The sequence below is a fragment of the Pongo abelii genome, chromosome 10, assembly GCF_028885655.2.
Source record: "Pongo abelii isolate AG06213 chromosome 10, NHGRI_mPonAbe1-v2.0_pri, whole genome shotgun sequence".
NCBI classification, from domain to species: domain Eukaryota; kingdom Metazoa; phylum Chordata; class Mammalia; order Primates; family Hominidae; genus Pongo; species Pongo abelii.
Genome location: NC_071995.2, coordinates 78414097 through 78431382, shown reverse-complemented (window position 1 = coordinate 78431382; position 17286 = coordinate 78414097). Strand labels below are relative to the sequence as shown.

Below are 17286 nucleotides of genomic sequence, written 5' to 3'. Positions count from 1 at the left end.
TAAATTGTTAAATACTATTAAATATTGATCGAACAAAAGATTTCTCATGGGTAACTTCAGGACTATAGATTCCAAATTTCCTGGAAACTTTACAAAGTAATGAGCCTTTTATCAATGAAAAGTAGCCATTCCTCCTTGTCACTTCAAGGACCAACTTCTACAAGAACAGAAAATTGCAATAGGTCCAATGTACTGGAAAAGGACAGCAAAACAAAGATGTGATCCTTAGATCACTGGGTACTAGTTTCTGTGAGTGCAGACATGGTTTCTTCATGAAGCACTTACCATCTGGGCAGTAACATCCATCAAGACAATGGAGATTGCTCCTAAGACATTGCTTCTCAAATGTGCAGGTTGGTGGACAACAACTGATACAGTCCCGATGGACAAAGCTATCATCACATTTATCAGCTAAAATGGACAAACAGGGGAGTTTATGTCAATTTTATTAGCCTCTATTTCTTTTTAAAAATTATAATTTTATTTTTTACAAAAAATAATTTGCAAAAAATAACTTTTAATTGCAAAAAATTGCATACTTGTTTCAAAAAGTATGCAAGTTCACGGTCATCTCAATAACCAATCTTTGCAATTCATTAGTATTGAGTAATACAGTAAGTTTTGAGTTCTAGGGTTAACCCAAAATTGGCAAAAGTACACAGGGCTTGGAAAATAAAAAAACATACTGCATGCTGGAAAATCATCTCTCCAGTCTTGAATAGGGTAGCCAGCATGAGAACAGGCTCTAGCATACTCAGTGGCTGCTCGACAATAGGTTTCATCATCATCAGTTCTAGAAAGTGAAAAGACAGAGCCAGAATCACATAGGAAATATTGGCAGAAACCATATCATTGAGGTCCTGATCCCTAGAAATGCTGAGTGCATGATGAATACTCCAATGTTAATTGATGTCAGCATATGTGTCACTCATAATATATCTTATTAAGTACAACAATGCAGAAAACATATGAGCATGGGTCCCCAGCTAATTAGGCCTAGATAAATAATCTTCATCAAAGCATTTTAATAATTTCATCACTTTTCTTTTGAGTCAAAGGAATACTATAATGAAAAAGATTTATATTTTAATTATAACATTTTCCCCATAATCCGTGTATTTTTTCACTCACACACAAAACATTCCAGGCCTTTTAGAATTCAAAAAGTCCTGTTAAAACAGATAAAATTCTATCACAACAAAAACAATAAATATGAAAGCTGTTTCCAAAAGATCATACTCTTGATTATCCACATACTGGAATAAAACCAATACCAATAATCTATAGTACTCAAAAGTATTTTAATGGTTCCTCAGCAGTTCTTGCAATAAGAATCCAAAACATAGTATTCCATGATGTATATGTGCCACATTTTCTTTATCCAGTCTATCATTGATGGGCATTTGGGTTGTTTGAAAGATTGAATAAATGGCATTTAACTTAAGATTTAAAAGAGGATTTTGAATTCTTTCAAGTTTAAATTACTAAAGCTAATTATTTTTATAACATTGCCAAGACTAAATAATCTTTAATTATTTTCTTATAATCACTTCAGGAGCTTCCCCCCAAAATAATTTCCTATTAGAGCTCTGAAAATTCCCAAAGCAGATTAACAAGGCACTTATCAAGTAAGCAGATTTACACCAAGGTAGAGGGCTTGTTTTTCAACCTAATCCAAACTCAGAATTGAATAGTTAAATATCTTAGGAGATAATGGTCTTAAGAATGCTGCATTTTGTGAGGCTTAACATTTTCAGTGTCACTATTGTAAAAGCCACCATCTCAAATTACCCTTATCCTGTGCTACTGTAATGGGAGTCCTGCAGCTTATCTAGTCCAATCAACTGAGCTTTAGAAAGAAAAAAGGACTGAGCATATAAACTCTAGAGGCTCAGAAAATATTCTAAACCTACAAATAAGAAAAGTCTTTTCAAAACAGTTTAGGCTAAAATTGCTAAATTCTTAGAAAGATATTACATTTATGATTTACCTTCTAATATGCGCATTCTTTCTTACATTAACGGTGGTTTTAAAAGTTAGCAAAGCAACTGAATATTGGTTTTCCAGCCCAATGCAACTATCACCATAATACTCACCATTTGTTGTTTAGGTTATTCTAGGAACCATGACAGGCACATTAATATGTGACATCTCATGAAAACTCACAATAATTGGGCAAGAAATAAATTATTATCAAGAAAGAAATAATAATTTACTAAGGGGAAAATAAGTTTATTTTTTCCATTTTGAATGACAACTTTAATAGGAAAAGTGGGTATTAAAGAATCTTGGTTTTCACATCAATTGGCTTTGGCATGGCAAAATTAAAATCATTTCCTTGCTGCTGGGTTTGGCATTCTTAGAAGCAGAAACACGACGGCATAATTCAAGGATTGGTGGAGTATCATGCAAGTTCCAAGTCAAATGTTATCTCTTCCATGGAGCCTGTGTAGGCACTCTCTGATAAAGTTAATAGTTCTGTCCTCCACATCCAAAGCACTTTGCATTTAGGGCATTGTGTCATTGTTAGAGACCTTGTTTCTCTGCCCTATTAGAATATGAGTTCCTAGGACAGAGATCATGTCTAAATTTTCTGTTTCTCCAAGGGGTGACAAAATACTCAGCTCAGAATAGATACTCAAAAGATGTGTGTTGAATTGAATTCAATACACTATCATAACCCAAGCACGAAATTAATCTGTGTTCAACCAATTCACATTTTCATTCTCATGGTATGGGACCCTTGTGATGCAGTCCCCTAACACAGGAAATGAAGAGAATCACTCATTTCCTACAGAATGGAAGAAAGAATGTAAATAGGTCTAGCCCTGAATGAAATATTGAGGGGAGTGAAAGGCTGGCTCTGGCAGCTTCTCACTTCCATTTTATCAACGTCCACTTAATTGTAATGTCCTTCCTTTGGTATTACATGCCTGCTTTGTCCCTAAACCCAGGCTCTCTACCACAAAGGTATCTCTTAAGGTGTCAGCTGATTTCAGCCAGCACAAGTTGTTTCTCTATCCTGCTATTTTTATTTTCCCTGGAGAAAGCATCAAAGTTTCAAAAGTTGAAGTCTAAAAACTATCAAAATTTCAAAAGACAAAAATGCTAATTTCTCAATGATGAAATTTCAGATGAAGTGGGTGTGGCAGAGACTGATTTTTGTCTCCAGTTCCCTCTTCTCCTTTTTAGTATCAGAACATCCAAGTTTTTGCCAGGTAGATGGCTGCCAGCCAAAGACAACATTTTCAGCTTCTCTTGCACCTAGGTGTGGCCGTGTATCCAAGTTCTGGCCAAAAGGTTAAAAGTGGAAGCACGCATGGAACTTCCAGATCAAAAGATGCCAGTCCTTTTGTTTTTTTTCTCCCTTTTTAAGGGCTAAAATATGGACAAGATTAGTGATGATGCAGATTGGGCCATGAAATTGAAAATAATACCCTCGACAAAAGGAAAAATGTAGCAACAAGATCACTCAGTCACTGGAAAACGCATGGAGCAGAGCCACGATGCCAATGCAAGACCACTAAATGGCATGGATTTTTATATGAGAAATATAAACATTCCATTTAATTTAAGTCACAGTCATTTTAGCTGTTGAAGCGGCTAAACAATATCCTGAACTAAAAAATGAAGAATGATTTTCCTGGACCTACAAAACAATATTTTATCTCAGAGTACTTGACGAATGGGTTCTAAAGATATTAAAGATAAGGCAATTGAAAAGATGACTGGAGAATAGTCCAAGATTGAGACAATGTGGAATAAGAACAATTTTAATTCCATATATGTGACTAAATAAGGACTATGGTCTACCTACAGCCATCCTTAAAAAAGAGAGAAAAAAAAAACAAAGAGCTATAGCAAGTAGCTCTTAAATTAAAAATGAAACCAAATAGGGAATAGACTTTTAAAAAATATATAGTAAGGTCACTAGCCAATATTTTAGGCAGAGTGGGGGCTCTTTCAAGGCTCCTGCATTAGTTCAGGAATCCTTGAAATTTAGAGACTATACATATAAATGTAGGTATAACCGCACTCTATTCAAAAGTAAGAGATGTCACAAATAAGCTTATTTTAGTATCTGGAAAATATTACATTTGTTATTTTTGTAATAATTTCAATTTAATTAGAGAGGAGTAGTTATAAATAACACAATTTCATACTACCTCAACCTTTCCTCTTTGTTCTCACCTTTGATAAACCTCTTAATGAGCTACTCAAGATGTCATTTAAGTGGTTTTGCTAAACTAAAAACTAGTCTGGTTTTTTATTTTAAAAGTTTCTATGTATCACTTATACTTCTTGGGATTCATAAAATATACAAATATATTAAAATTTCTTTAGACACTCTTGAACGTTCAAGATGAGTAATAACATATACTTGGTAATGTTTTGAAAGAAAAATAATTTTTAAAAATTTTAATTATGGGTAATTTATGGTAGGTTCTACAATGAACTACCATTCATGAACATAGTATGATGAGTCTCATTAAATTTGTTGCTTATGCAACCACCTATCCTAGATGTTCACAACCTGAGATAGAATGCAGGAATCTGTGACCTTAGGTAGAAAAAAAATTACATGTTTATTTTCACTAATTTCCAATGGAAACTTAGCATTTCCTTCAATTATGCCTATAGGCAAGATATCACAATGTTCTTAGCGATACCTGTGACTTTGTCACCACGTGTCTCATATGTCCTTTTTTCATATTTTTATATTTTCATTTTCCATTGTTCCAGACTCACAAAGCACTGTTTACACTAATCACTATGTCAAACTGCAGTAGTTATTAGATTTGAAATGCGTGTTAAAAGCATATATATCAGAAATTCATTTTTTAATTATTTTGATAACTACTTTATTAGAATTAGTTTTCTTTGGTATCTTATGTGTTTTATTTTGTGCATTTCAAACATTGTTTTTAAAAAGGGTCTATAAATTTCTCCAGACTCCCAAAAGGGATTCATGGCATAAAAATGCTTAAGAGCCACTGTATTTTGTTCATGCTGGTTACGTAAAACATTTAGAACTACCATTCATACATAATCTAGCAATCCACTAAGGAGTATATATCCCCAAAAAACGGAATCAACATATGGAAGAGATTTTGCACTCCTGTGTTTATTGTAGAAGTATTCACAATAGACAAAATATGGAATCAACCTGTGTCCATCAGTGGATGAATGGATTAAAAAAAAAAGTGGTGTATATATACACAAAGGAATATTATTCAGCCATAAAAAAGAATGAAATGCTGTAATTTGCAAAAACATGGATGAAACTGGAGGTCACTATGTTAAGTGAAATAAGCCAAACAGAAAGACAAATATCACACATTCTCACTCATATATGGGAACTAAAACAGTGAATCTCATGAAGATAGAGTATAGATTGGTGGTTACCAGAGTCCAGGAAGTGTAGGAGAGAGGTGGGGGATGAAGAAAGATTAATTATGGGTACAATGTACGTGTAGAAGAAATAAGACCTGGTGTTGGATAGATAAGTAGGGGGGACTATAGCTAACATTAATCAACTGTATATTTCAAAATAGCAAGAAGATAATAATTTGAATGTCCCTAGCATAAAGAAAAGATAACTGTTTAAGGTGATAGGTACCCAATTCCTTTTATTTGATTACATGAATGTATTAAGTTATCGCATGTAACCTGAAAATATGTACATCTATTGTGTATCAATAAAAAAAATTAGATGGTGCCTGTTATATAGCAAACTTTTAATAGCTGTTTGTAGTTTACATTTTACATTTCCCATAATATTTTGTGAACAGCTGAAATGGTTAAGTAACAGAAGTGGTTGTGGGTCTCCTTTGTGCATAAAGAAAATTTTATTACAACTACAAATCATTTCACTTACTTGCAAAGATCATTAACACAGCTGGCAATATATAAATATGGATCAATATACTCATGGCAGCTCAGAAAAGGAAACTGCAACAGTATCTGACACTTGAAGAAGATTGCCTGTGCAAAAAAATATGCCAGTCACTAGAATATATTTCATGGTATGTGTATAGTCTTCTATTATTTTTACAGATCTATTTGCAAGATTTTCAGTTCTCACAAGGAAAAAGATGATAACTTATACATTTTAACCAACATTTTTCTAACTACATTATTTTCATGAGTATTGCATTTATGAAATTCACCACATTCACTATTTCTAAAATTAAAGTGATTTCCTATTGCAATTACATTTCCTGGATATAATATTTTTAAATTATGTTGTGTTTATACTAAAAAATACTTAGTTAATTATATAAATAAGATATATGTGTATTCTGTCTGACATGCCCACATTTCTCACATCAAATTTACCTCAAATGCTGGCATTCCACTGGAGCACGGATTTGGAAAATCTGAGGGTGTGAGTACACATTTGGTGTCATCTGGAGTTTGCACCGACCAGCTATTTGCAAACATAGCGATGTCTTCTGTATAGTCCTCTATTTCACACAAGCGCACACACACACACACAAATAGGTGTAATCGTATCATTTTCCACAAACATAGACATGGTTCTTCAACACAAACTTCCTGGTCAAAACATTAAACTCAGTAACATTATAATTACCAATGTGATACTAGATAATAACATTACTTTATCACAATAAAAACAAATTGAACAAAATGTGGGTACCAAATAAAAGTTAGTTCCATTGGAAAGAAAAAGCAAACTGCATTCAAACAACATGGGGAAGGATTGAAGGTGAGTGAGTACAACGCACACATCAGTGAAGCATTAATCGCCAATGTTCAATCGGTGCTGTTGAAACGAGAAAAAATATGCGTAAAACAAAAAAAATAAACGTTTAGTGTAAAAATTATAAGGCAGCTCTCTCATTATATTTAATATTAGTAAGAACCTTATTAAAATTGCAGTTACAGTTGGTGGAGAGGGTCCACACAAAAAAAAACTTGTCAAATTCTTTGGGACATTTCAGAGGACAGTCACATAGGCAATGAAAGACTAGAAAACACATCAATAGAAGAGAAGACTAAGAAGTGTATCTATTTCATCTAAATATGATGAACAGTGTTTTGAAACATGCTCAGGAAAGACATCCCTATTGAGAACCCTAAAGCTAATCCAGCATGAATCTCAGGCAAAATTCAGGAGTTAATATGTGGGCAACAACAAACAGATATTTGGTAGTGAGTGCTCTGACTCAATAGAGTGCTCTCTGTTCTAAATCAAGTTTTCAAGTTGTCTCTCTACCTGATCTGAGAACAAGTTCAGGGAATGATGCAAAAATGAATCCTTCCCCTCCTCCATTCAGACAAAGGCTGAATCTCAAAGCTCAAAGACTTGGCAAAACTAAACAAGATGACATCTCAAAGTTCCATGTAAGACAGACTTCAGATTTGAGGTTGGAGTTCTCCACCACCCAGATTTGCATGGTCAGAAGTCAACAACTGATGACAAGCTATTGCACCACTACAGTCAGAAATCTCCAGCCAAATGTTTGCCACTCTCTCTGAATATCTTCAAAGTAGAAAAATAATGTGTGCATGCCACTATCAAACACCGGGAAGATGAGGGACTTTATTATCTGTAAGAATGCTTTGCTCTCTTGGAGTAAAATCCTAAACTTTACCATAGCCTAGCAGACTTTGCATGAGCTGGGCCCTGTTCTCCCCTTACTCCCACCCCACTCTGCCCCTCATGTATCTTCTGCACCTTTTCTTGCTCAACCTACTCCAGTCATATGAACTTTGTGCTGTTCTTCAAACACTCAAACTCATTCTCACCTCAGAACACTTGCTCTTGTTCTTCCTCCTTCAAAACCACTCTTTCCTAAAATCTTCTCACTGTTGCCTCCCTTACTTCATGTAGGCCTGTTTAATGTACGCCTCAGAGAGACCTTCTCTGACATGTGATCTAGACTAGCACGAATCACACACTTGCTCCATCACTCTTTACCTTCTTTCTCTACCTTCATTCTTTCATGGCTGCTATTGCTCACAAAAATTATATTTTGCTGTGTTTATTTTATTTTCCATTACAATACATACTATATGAAGGCAGAGAGCTTGTCTCAGCTGTTCTATTGCTATATCCCTAGTGTAGTATCTGGCATATAGTAGGTACTCGAAATATATTTGCTAAATAAGTGAATGAATACATATAGGGGAATTTGTGAAATTTATTAAAGAGATTATTAGAATCCCAGGGCTTTCAGGCTGGGTGTGGTGACTCACGCCTGTAATCCCAGCACTCTGGGAGGCTGAGGTGGGTGGATCACAGGAGGCCAGGAGTACAAGACTGGCCTGGCCAACATGGTGAAACCCCATCTCTAATAAGAACACAAAAATTAGCCAGGCATGGTGGTGCATGCCTGTAATCCCAGCTACTCAGCAGACTGAGGCACAAGACTTGCTTGAACCCCGGAGGAGGAGGTTACAGTGAGCCAAGATCACGCCACTGCACTCCAGCCTGGGCGACAGAGAAAGACCCTGTCTCAAAAAAAAAAAAAAAAAAAAGAAAGAAAAAGAAAAAAAGAGAAACAAAAACAAAAAGAATCCTAGGGCTTTCTTATTTGTCTGGCCTGCTGCTTTGTCTCTGATATCACTGAAATGTTGCACACTGAGGAAAGTATGGGCCTGCTGTAATATACTTTTTAAAAATGGAAAAACTGATGTCCTTTTTAAGTACACTTATAGTTACATTTCCTTTCAAAACATTTTTTAGAGGTCTGAAGAAACAAAAACATTTTCTAAAAACCCACTTATTTCAATACTTACACACGAATTTTAATGTTACTAAACAACCTGGCCAATCCCTTAGAGTTCACTTTAATTGCAGCTTTTGAACCACGTATTTAGCTATTTTATATTGCATCAAGAGTCCTAAAAGTTGTTTATCAGGAGATTTTTAAATCCATATCTAATGGTGGTGTGGGAGCCTGCTAAGCTAAAATTAAAATGCTTTGTATAAAATATGCTCTAAGTAGAGTAATTTATTGTCCATATTGAGACATTTTTGAGAGAGGAAGGCAGGCATTATTAATTATTATGCTGGGAAAAAAATGAAAGTAGACCAGGACTTCTATGTTGTCGCATAGCTAGATGTAGACATGAATTATGGAAACAGAATTCTCAACTAGACAACAAATTGTATTTCTTCCTATGTGTACAGAAATTCTGACAAGTCTAATTTCTTTGTGAAGTCATCCTTGAAGGATGAGTTGGAATGCAGAGAGAAATGCAATTTTAATCACCATTAAGAAACTATGCATTCAGTGGCATTCAATCAAACTCACTCTCTAAAGATTTTTCTAATCAGCAAAATACAGGTTGAGTTTCAAGAAAATATCAGGCTTCTTAAAGCTAAAGGTAATACTGCTCATCTGTAGACATTTTCTTGCATTATTATACTATGGGAGGAAATAGAAAGGCAGTTTCTTGTCAAAGTTGTTGTAAGTTAGGATTTTTTTAAAAAATTACTCTGCCTTATACTGTGAAGCAAATAACATTGTGAAGAAGCTGAAATATTTCCTTGGGTCTTTCCCATATACTTTCCGGAATCCTTCTTGCCTTCTGCCAGTTTAGCCATAATTCAGTTCAATTGCCTTCTGCCAGTCTTCCTCTGGCAGACTGACACCCTTGTGCATGCTGCCCCAGTTGGCTCACTGTGAACAACCATTTTATGTTCCAGGTTATCTGGAACATGTAAGTCTCTCTGGCCCTTAACTCAAATTTAAGTCTTCCTGCCTCTAACAAGAGCAGATGTTATTTTCTATCCTGACCTCCATACCATGTTCCCTGGGCGTCCCAGGAGAAGTTGCCCAAAGCAGTCTTTCCTCTTTTTTTTTTTTTTTTTTTTTTTTTTTTTTGAGACAGAGTCTTGCTCTGTTGTCCAGGCTGGAGTGCAGTGGCATGATGATCTCTGCTCACTGCAGCCTCCAGCTCCCGTGTTCAAACAATTCTCCTGCCTCAGCATCCTAAGTAGCTGGGATTATAGGTGTCTGCCACCATGCCTGGCTAATTTTTGTATTTTTAGTAGAGACAGGGTTTCACCATGTTGGCTGGGCTGGTCTTGAACTCCTGACCTCAGGTGATCCACCTGCCTTGGCCTTCCAAAGTGCTGGGATTACAGAAGTGAGCCACCACACCTGGCCTACCCCAAAGCAGTCTTTTCTAACTCTACCACAGAGAACTGGACTAAGGATTATATTTTTTTCGTGAAGCTTTGATACAGAAGAAAAAGAAATCAGCAATTACCATCCGACTCATTCTGCCTGCATCCAAAACCCTACTTCCTAATACAGTCTCAAGATTCCAAATTTGTGACCCCTCTCATTGCAAATGCCAACTGGGTGCAAAACATCATTTCAAGATGATCCCAGTACTATACATTTGTATTGTGCTCAGAGACTTTTAAACACTTTCATTTACATTTTCTCATTCAATATTCACTGGCTGGGAAGCTCCCAGAGTCATTATCATTATCTCTATTTCACATATGAGGAAATTGACTTTTTGGAGCCCTGCTCTCTACTCTAGCTACTAGTAAACTAATCCTGATGATGCATTATCTATCTTGAGCAAAACATTTGCATTTTAATAAAGGCTTCTCAAAGCAATGTAGAGATATTTTCAAACGTTTTTATTTCAGCCCCATTATAGGCTTATGGAAAAATACTTGGAGATGACTATAAATTAAATTAAATGTATTGAGTATTACTATGTGCCAGGTACTGTACTGTTTTACACGAATTGTCTCATTTAATCCTTGCAACCCTTATGAAGTATATGCTCTTATTATATCATTAAACTTATAAAGTTTAATAAGTGATAAAGCTGAATTTGAACACACAGTCTGACTCCAGAGCCCATGCTCTAAGTAGTCCTTTCACCATCCTTTAAAACATAACATAGGGGCAAATCATCTCTATTAATTTTATAATATAAAACAGAAGTATTATATAGCACTTTATAGCTTCAATGGCAATTATTCAAGCACTTATCTAAGCACAGGATTGGGAGCCTGTCAGGTCTGTAATCCAAACCTGACAGTATCAGTTACAAGCTGTGTTACATTGGACACATCACCTTGTGCTCTCATCATAAAATACAGAAGATAATACTGGCTGAGTGCAAGGGTGCACCTGTAGTCCCGGCTACTTGAGAGGCTGAGACCAGAGGATGACTTGAGCCCAGGAGTTCAAGACCAGCCTGGGCAACATGGCAAGACCCCATCTTAATGAAAAGAAATAGCAAGACCTCATCTTAAGCAGAAGAAAAGAAAAGAAAGGAGAGGAAAGAAAAGACTACTCACCTTACAGGATGTTGTGAAGACTGGGCATAATATAGCTATGTGCTCAAACTATTGTTATAAATATTATCAAAGTATATTATTATTATTACTGACTACTCTGTGAGTTCCAAACTAGTATAGCCCCATTTTACAGCTGAAGAAACTAAGCATCAAAGTGATTAAATGAGTTTCCTCAAATTACAGAACTTATAAAAGTTGAAAGGAGATTCAAACCCAAGTTCACTGGTACTAAGAACAGTATTCTTTTCTTATTGCACTTCCTTGTGTAGACCTAAGTCATGATTATGGTTTGTGATTCTCTTATTCTATCGCCATTGCACACTAGTATCTGAATTGATACAGAACCTATTTCTTATAACTCACTTTTAGTTTCATAACTTAGATTTAATAGATGATCTGGTAGGTATATAAAACCTTTCCAAGTTACTATTCAACTTTCCTGCTCACATTTGATTATTTTTGCAAAACTATTATTTGTCAATTATTCAACTTATTCCTATCAAGAAGGGATACAAAAATAGTTTTTGACCTAACATAGACATATCTGACCCGAATGGGTTTGAACCACTAGAATATAAACTTGAAGATGTGGAAGGTTTTGTTCACTGATGTATTCCAGGTTCCTAAAGCAGTGGATACAGAGGTATCCCGACCTTCTGACACAAAGCAAATGCTCTATTAAAATGTGTCATGTGAGTAAGTGCTTCATGCTAATTTAGCAAAGGTAAACTAGTTCATGGTTTTCAAGAATTACACCAAAATATTTTCCTATTCAACCTTTACTTAAAATCACTAAAGCAGGCAAGTGACAGCCACAAATTTTCCCCAATCTATGACAAGTCTTCTGGGTACAAACAACTTGGTCAGGGGAAGAAGAAGGCTTTAGAAGGTACCCACACATTTATTCTGCTTCACTTACCTTGCAGAATTATGAAATCATCAGATTGAATGTCATTGTAGTTTCCACACAGGCCACATGATTTCCCCTTATGGTCCTCAGACAGCTTGAGGTAGATCCCAGATATCCCGTCCCAAGCCAATGAAAAGCCAAAGGTTGTTTTCACAAGAATGTAGTCAGCTAGTTTCTCAATGAAAATCTGTCCAATTGTCTGAGGCAATGTTAAACTTGAAAAACAGAACAAAAGCTATCTAAGAATGATGATAAAGTCTCAATTACAGATGACATATTTTTAAGTGACTGAGATACAATTAAAAGAAAATGATTACTTGAAATTATTGAATAAACTGTGCAGCAAGAGCTCCAAAGCAACCATCCTCTGGAAAATCTCAACATTTTTGAAAACTTCAGTATTGGAATAAAGATACAACAAAAATGATACTGCTTTCTTATATTGATTTAGATTTTGTACTTACAATTAGATGCTTCTTTGAACCAACCAAAAATACACAGCTGCTAAATACTGGTGATTTGTTAAACCTGGAAAACAACCTTGCCTATTTAGTATACTTAGAGCTTAAACATGTTTATTATTTTTTATCTAGAGAGTTAAAGTGATCTAAAAATGCTGCTCAACAATTTTGAAGTAAAGATAAACAATCATCAAAATATATAAACATGATGCTTGAGTTTTCTGATTTTGTTTAATTTTATTTTAAACATGGCTATAAGGAAATACGAGTTTGTATCTTTAAAATGACACTTTGACATAAGTCATTGTTTTCTAAAAAAAATCAAAGGATGAGGAATTATAACTTACATTTTTAATGCTGCAAAGTACAATATTAGGGATATAATGTACTTTGTCATACAGTATTGCATAGAGGTGATACTCAAATTTTTTAAATTGGATACATTTTGGCCTATTTAAACAAGGGTCACATAAAATATTTAAGCTCCTGATACAAAGTCTAATTTTTCCATTTTTCACAAGCATATGCACATATAAAGGAAGTGGGTGACATAAGGTAACTGAAGAGAACTAAACAATTGAATATTTTAAAATCACCTAGAATACTTTTGAAAGAACACAATTATCCTTTCATCCATCAGTACTGCCAAAAAGAGTAAGTACTAATAATTACAGAAATTGGAAAAAACTCATTTCTATTAAGATAGTCACGTCAGCTGGGCTTGGTGGCTCACGCCTGTAATTCCAGCACTTTGGGAGGCCAAGGTGGGTGGATCACAAGGTCAGGAGTTCGAGACCAGACTGGCCAACATAGTGAAACCCCGTCTCTACTTCAAAAAAAAAAAAAAATAGCTGGGCATGGTGCACGTGCCTGTAGTCCCAGCTACTTGGGAGGCTGAGGCAGGAGAATCGCTTGAACCTGGGAGGCAGAGGTTGTGGTGAGCTGAAATCACATCGCTGCACTCCAGACTGGGCAACAGAGTGAGACACCGTTTCAAAAAAATAAAAATAAAAATATTTTTTAAAAAGGTAGCCATGTCAAATAAAAATTATATACCATAATGTGAATAATATGGGTAAATAGGTATATTCATACATTTCTCTCAAAAATTGCAAATTAGTGAGTTCCTTTCCAGGAAGAGCATGGCTTAACGGACCAAAAACTACAAAACTGAGCATACTAATTAACAAAGGGATAATCCCCAAAGAAACAATTCAAAATATCTGTAGCCATTTGCACAAAAAACTTTTATACAGATACTTATTTACAGAAAATTATTTACAAAACTAGAAAAATAACTAAATGTTTAAATTAGAGAACAGATAAAAAAGACTCTAGCTAACTACTGCCATAATACATTCTTATTAAAAATTATAAATATGAGGAATTCATAGTAAGTCAATATGAAATAACATTAAAGAAATACCACTTGTTTTAAGTTTCTAAGTTTATAAAAACTATACTTAAAAGAAGTGAATCATGTTTATAAATATATTTCAGAGTAATGGAAAGCTAATCTTATGGAAGTATAGTTGTACTATTATGCATATTTTTTGTTTGGTCATTTGACACTTGGTCATTTGGTCTCTTTAAGAGTAAATTTAATTAAATACTCAATTTTTGAAAAGAAAGGTGGATAACTGTGATTATCCTGAAGTTTATAACATAGAAGGATGCTAGTGGAGACGGGAGATAATAGTTTAAACTAGACAATATCCAATAGGTCAAAGAAAAGCATGCAACCTAGGCAGGAAACATTAAAATGCAAACCTAAATGAATGCAGAACTGAATGCTGAAAAGTATTCAGGGATTCATTTGTACTGAAACCCTTTATTTCACAGGTGAAAGAACTGAAATCCAGAGAAGTAAAGCTTCACGCACAGAGCCACACGTTTGATTTTATTATGGCGAATATTTCTGTAGCATTTGCTATGAGTTAGGCCCCAAGCCAGGAACAGCATTTGTGTAAGCAATATTGCTGAATAACAAGAAGACCACCCTTTTTCTATCACACAATCTGAAATCCTCATAGAAATGCTTTCTCTGAGTTAAAATTAAATATTATGTTTCTGCTTTAATAAAGAAATAATATTCTTGAAAATCAATCTGAATGGCAAGTCTGTTTTACAAAACATAATAATTTTTTAAATGCCCATTGTGTTACCCAAAATTCCATATAGAGAATCCCAAATGACTATTTAAATTCAGCTCTAGGAAATACACGTGTAACTGCATTATCTTCTTACTCAAATGCCTAAACTTTCTTTTATGAGAAAATGAGAAGTACAGAACCCAACTGACGAAGAAAATAAGCCTCAGACAAGGGGAGAAGCTGCTCTGGGTTGTCTGGCTGTTTCAAGGCTCCCCTGGTGCTCTGTCCACTGCCCTTTCTGCTACCATCTGCTGCCTTTTGAGGAATCTAAACCCAGAAAAAGCAACACGGGTTGATAAAGCCATTGCACTGGAAAGAATTCCTATGGTTCAAACACTTCTTAGTGAATTCTGAATGAATAGAATTGTTCCAGCCCACAATTTACTTGTTCTGGCATAATCCAGCCAGGAAATATTAAAAATTGAGTCTCTCTATAATTATTTAGATTGGAAGGTAGATTATTCCACAGTATTTCTAGGTTAAAACGTAAAAAAAAAAAAAAAAAAAAAAAACAAAACCTTCTGCCAAATACGAAAACATCCCCTGCCCCAAAATTCTCATGTCATATTTTTGGCAGATAGGAAACTAGAAGTGGGCTTCTCTCTGATCTATTTGAGGCCAGGCAGTTGTTGGCTCTCAGTCTGTCAGAACTTCCGTGGAAAATCTCAAGTGACACCCAAAACCTATTCACACAAACTTGGAAAGAACTTCCAGAATCCTTTCCAAATAAAAGAAAATGGATTTTTAAGTTTCTGCTTCAAAGAAAGAAGAAAATATTTAAGAAAGAGGGCAAAAAGAATCAAGAGTTGAACTCTTAAGGTATCTCTTGAATCTCTCAGAAAAAAAAAAAGAGAGACTCATCTCCACCCATGTAAACATATTATATTTATATTCTGCACACAAGCATTAGGAAGGTAAACTTACTGTACTCTTGACCACTTGGTTGGCCTCAGAGCCTACTGAAGTTTTGATGTCTGTATGTTATACCTTTAAGAGTATTGTTGAAGAAATCCTCTCTTCCTACTCTCCACAGTTCACTTCCAGCATGCGATGTTTGGAAATTCTATTAATTTGTGGTGTTACTGACATTTCACTGTTTCCCATATCCTACCTGATTCCATTCTTTTTTATTTCATGACCATAAATTCGAATTTCCTCTTGATTTGAAAAGAACAAGCTGATTGACCGATAACAAGAATACACCGAACCAAGGCATTTAGGGCTGTTATGAACCTTAAAGGGAGAAAAACAAAAAGAAAGCATAGGAACAAACAACAAATTTGAGTTACTAAAACCGCAATGTATGTTTACAATCATATAGTTTCATTAGTCCCATGACACTTTACAACATTATAACTACATTTGGGATTTCTGAGAGACAAGAAATATTTACTTCAGAAATTGGGCAACAAAATTAACTTCCTAAAATACAAGTTAATCAGCATATTTTTGGATGATTTGAATCTTCACATGTTGGATGTTAATATTCTCAAGGTACACGGTATGCTTTGGGAGAAATTAGTTCTAATAGTAAAACTCTAGAGTGCCACAAAGAAGCACGTTTGTCATTTTTACGTCCGTATTTTTTACCTGTTAGAGAATCATAAAACAGAGCTTCGAATGGAGCGCTACACAAAGCAATATTTAAAGGTTGAAAAGTGACCATGAACTCACTAAAAATAAAATTGATTTTATTTTTATTTATTGCCAGACACATTAGGGAAGAGAGAGATTATTTTTCAAAAAATTAATAGGAAAATTAGTTTAAAAAAAAAGAATGCAAGGAAGAAAAGAAGAAAGGAAGAAAAGAGAAGAGGAAGCTTATTTTACCCTATACCAAAATTAATTTCAAAAGGTCCAAAAAGTAAAGTATAAATGTCTAAACCATGACATAACTGAAAGAAAACAGAGATTACAACTATAGAGGTGGAAAAGAACTTTCTAAGCCTAAAAGTGACTTTAAAAATTATCAGTAATATAGGGGTTTTTTGTTTGGTTTGGTTTGGTTTTGGGGTTTTTTTGTTTGTTTGTTTTTTGAGATAGAGCCTCTCTCTGTCACCCAGGCTGGAGTGCAGCGGTGTGATCGCAGCTCCCTGAAACCTCTGCCTCCTAGGTTCAAGTGATTCTCGTGCCTCAGCCTCCCGAGTAGCTGGGGCTATAGGCGTGTACCACCAAACCGGCTAATTTTTGTATTTTTTTGGTAGAGACGGGGTTTCACTATGTTAGCCAGGCTGGTCTCAAACTCCTGACCTCAAGTGATCCAACCACCTCGGCCTCCCAAAGTGCTGGGATTACAGGTGTGAGTGACTACGCCCAGCCTCAATAATATAGTTTTAATATTGTAGTAATTTAATGTATATTAGTTTTATGCTTAATCAACAAATTGTATTGATCATTTATTATGTACCAGGCACTGTTCTAGGTACTGGGGATAGAGCAGTCAACAAAGCGGACAAAACT

At 35.1% G+C, this 17286-nt stretch overlaps 1 protein-coding gene across 1 annotated transcript in view; it reads right to left on the bottom strand.

Annotated features, from left to right (window-relative positions):
* OTOGL (otogelin like) overlaps positions 1–17286 on the bottom strand; it is a 175256-nt gene that overhangs the window by 139534 nt on the left and 18436 nt on the right. The window contains 6 exon segments of the mRNA NM_001373976.1: positions 286–411; positions 687–793; positions 5879–5985; positions 6340–6467; positions 12222–12427; positions 15938–16059. Of these exon segments, the coding sequence (NP_001360905.1) occupies positions 286–411; positions 687–793; positions 5879–5985; positions 6340–6467; positions 12222–12427; positions 15938–16059 (796 nt within the window).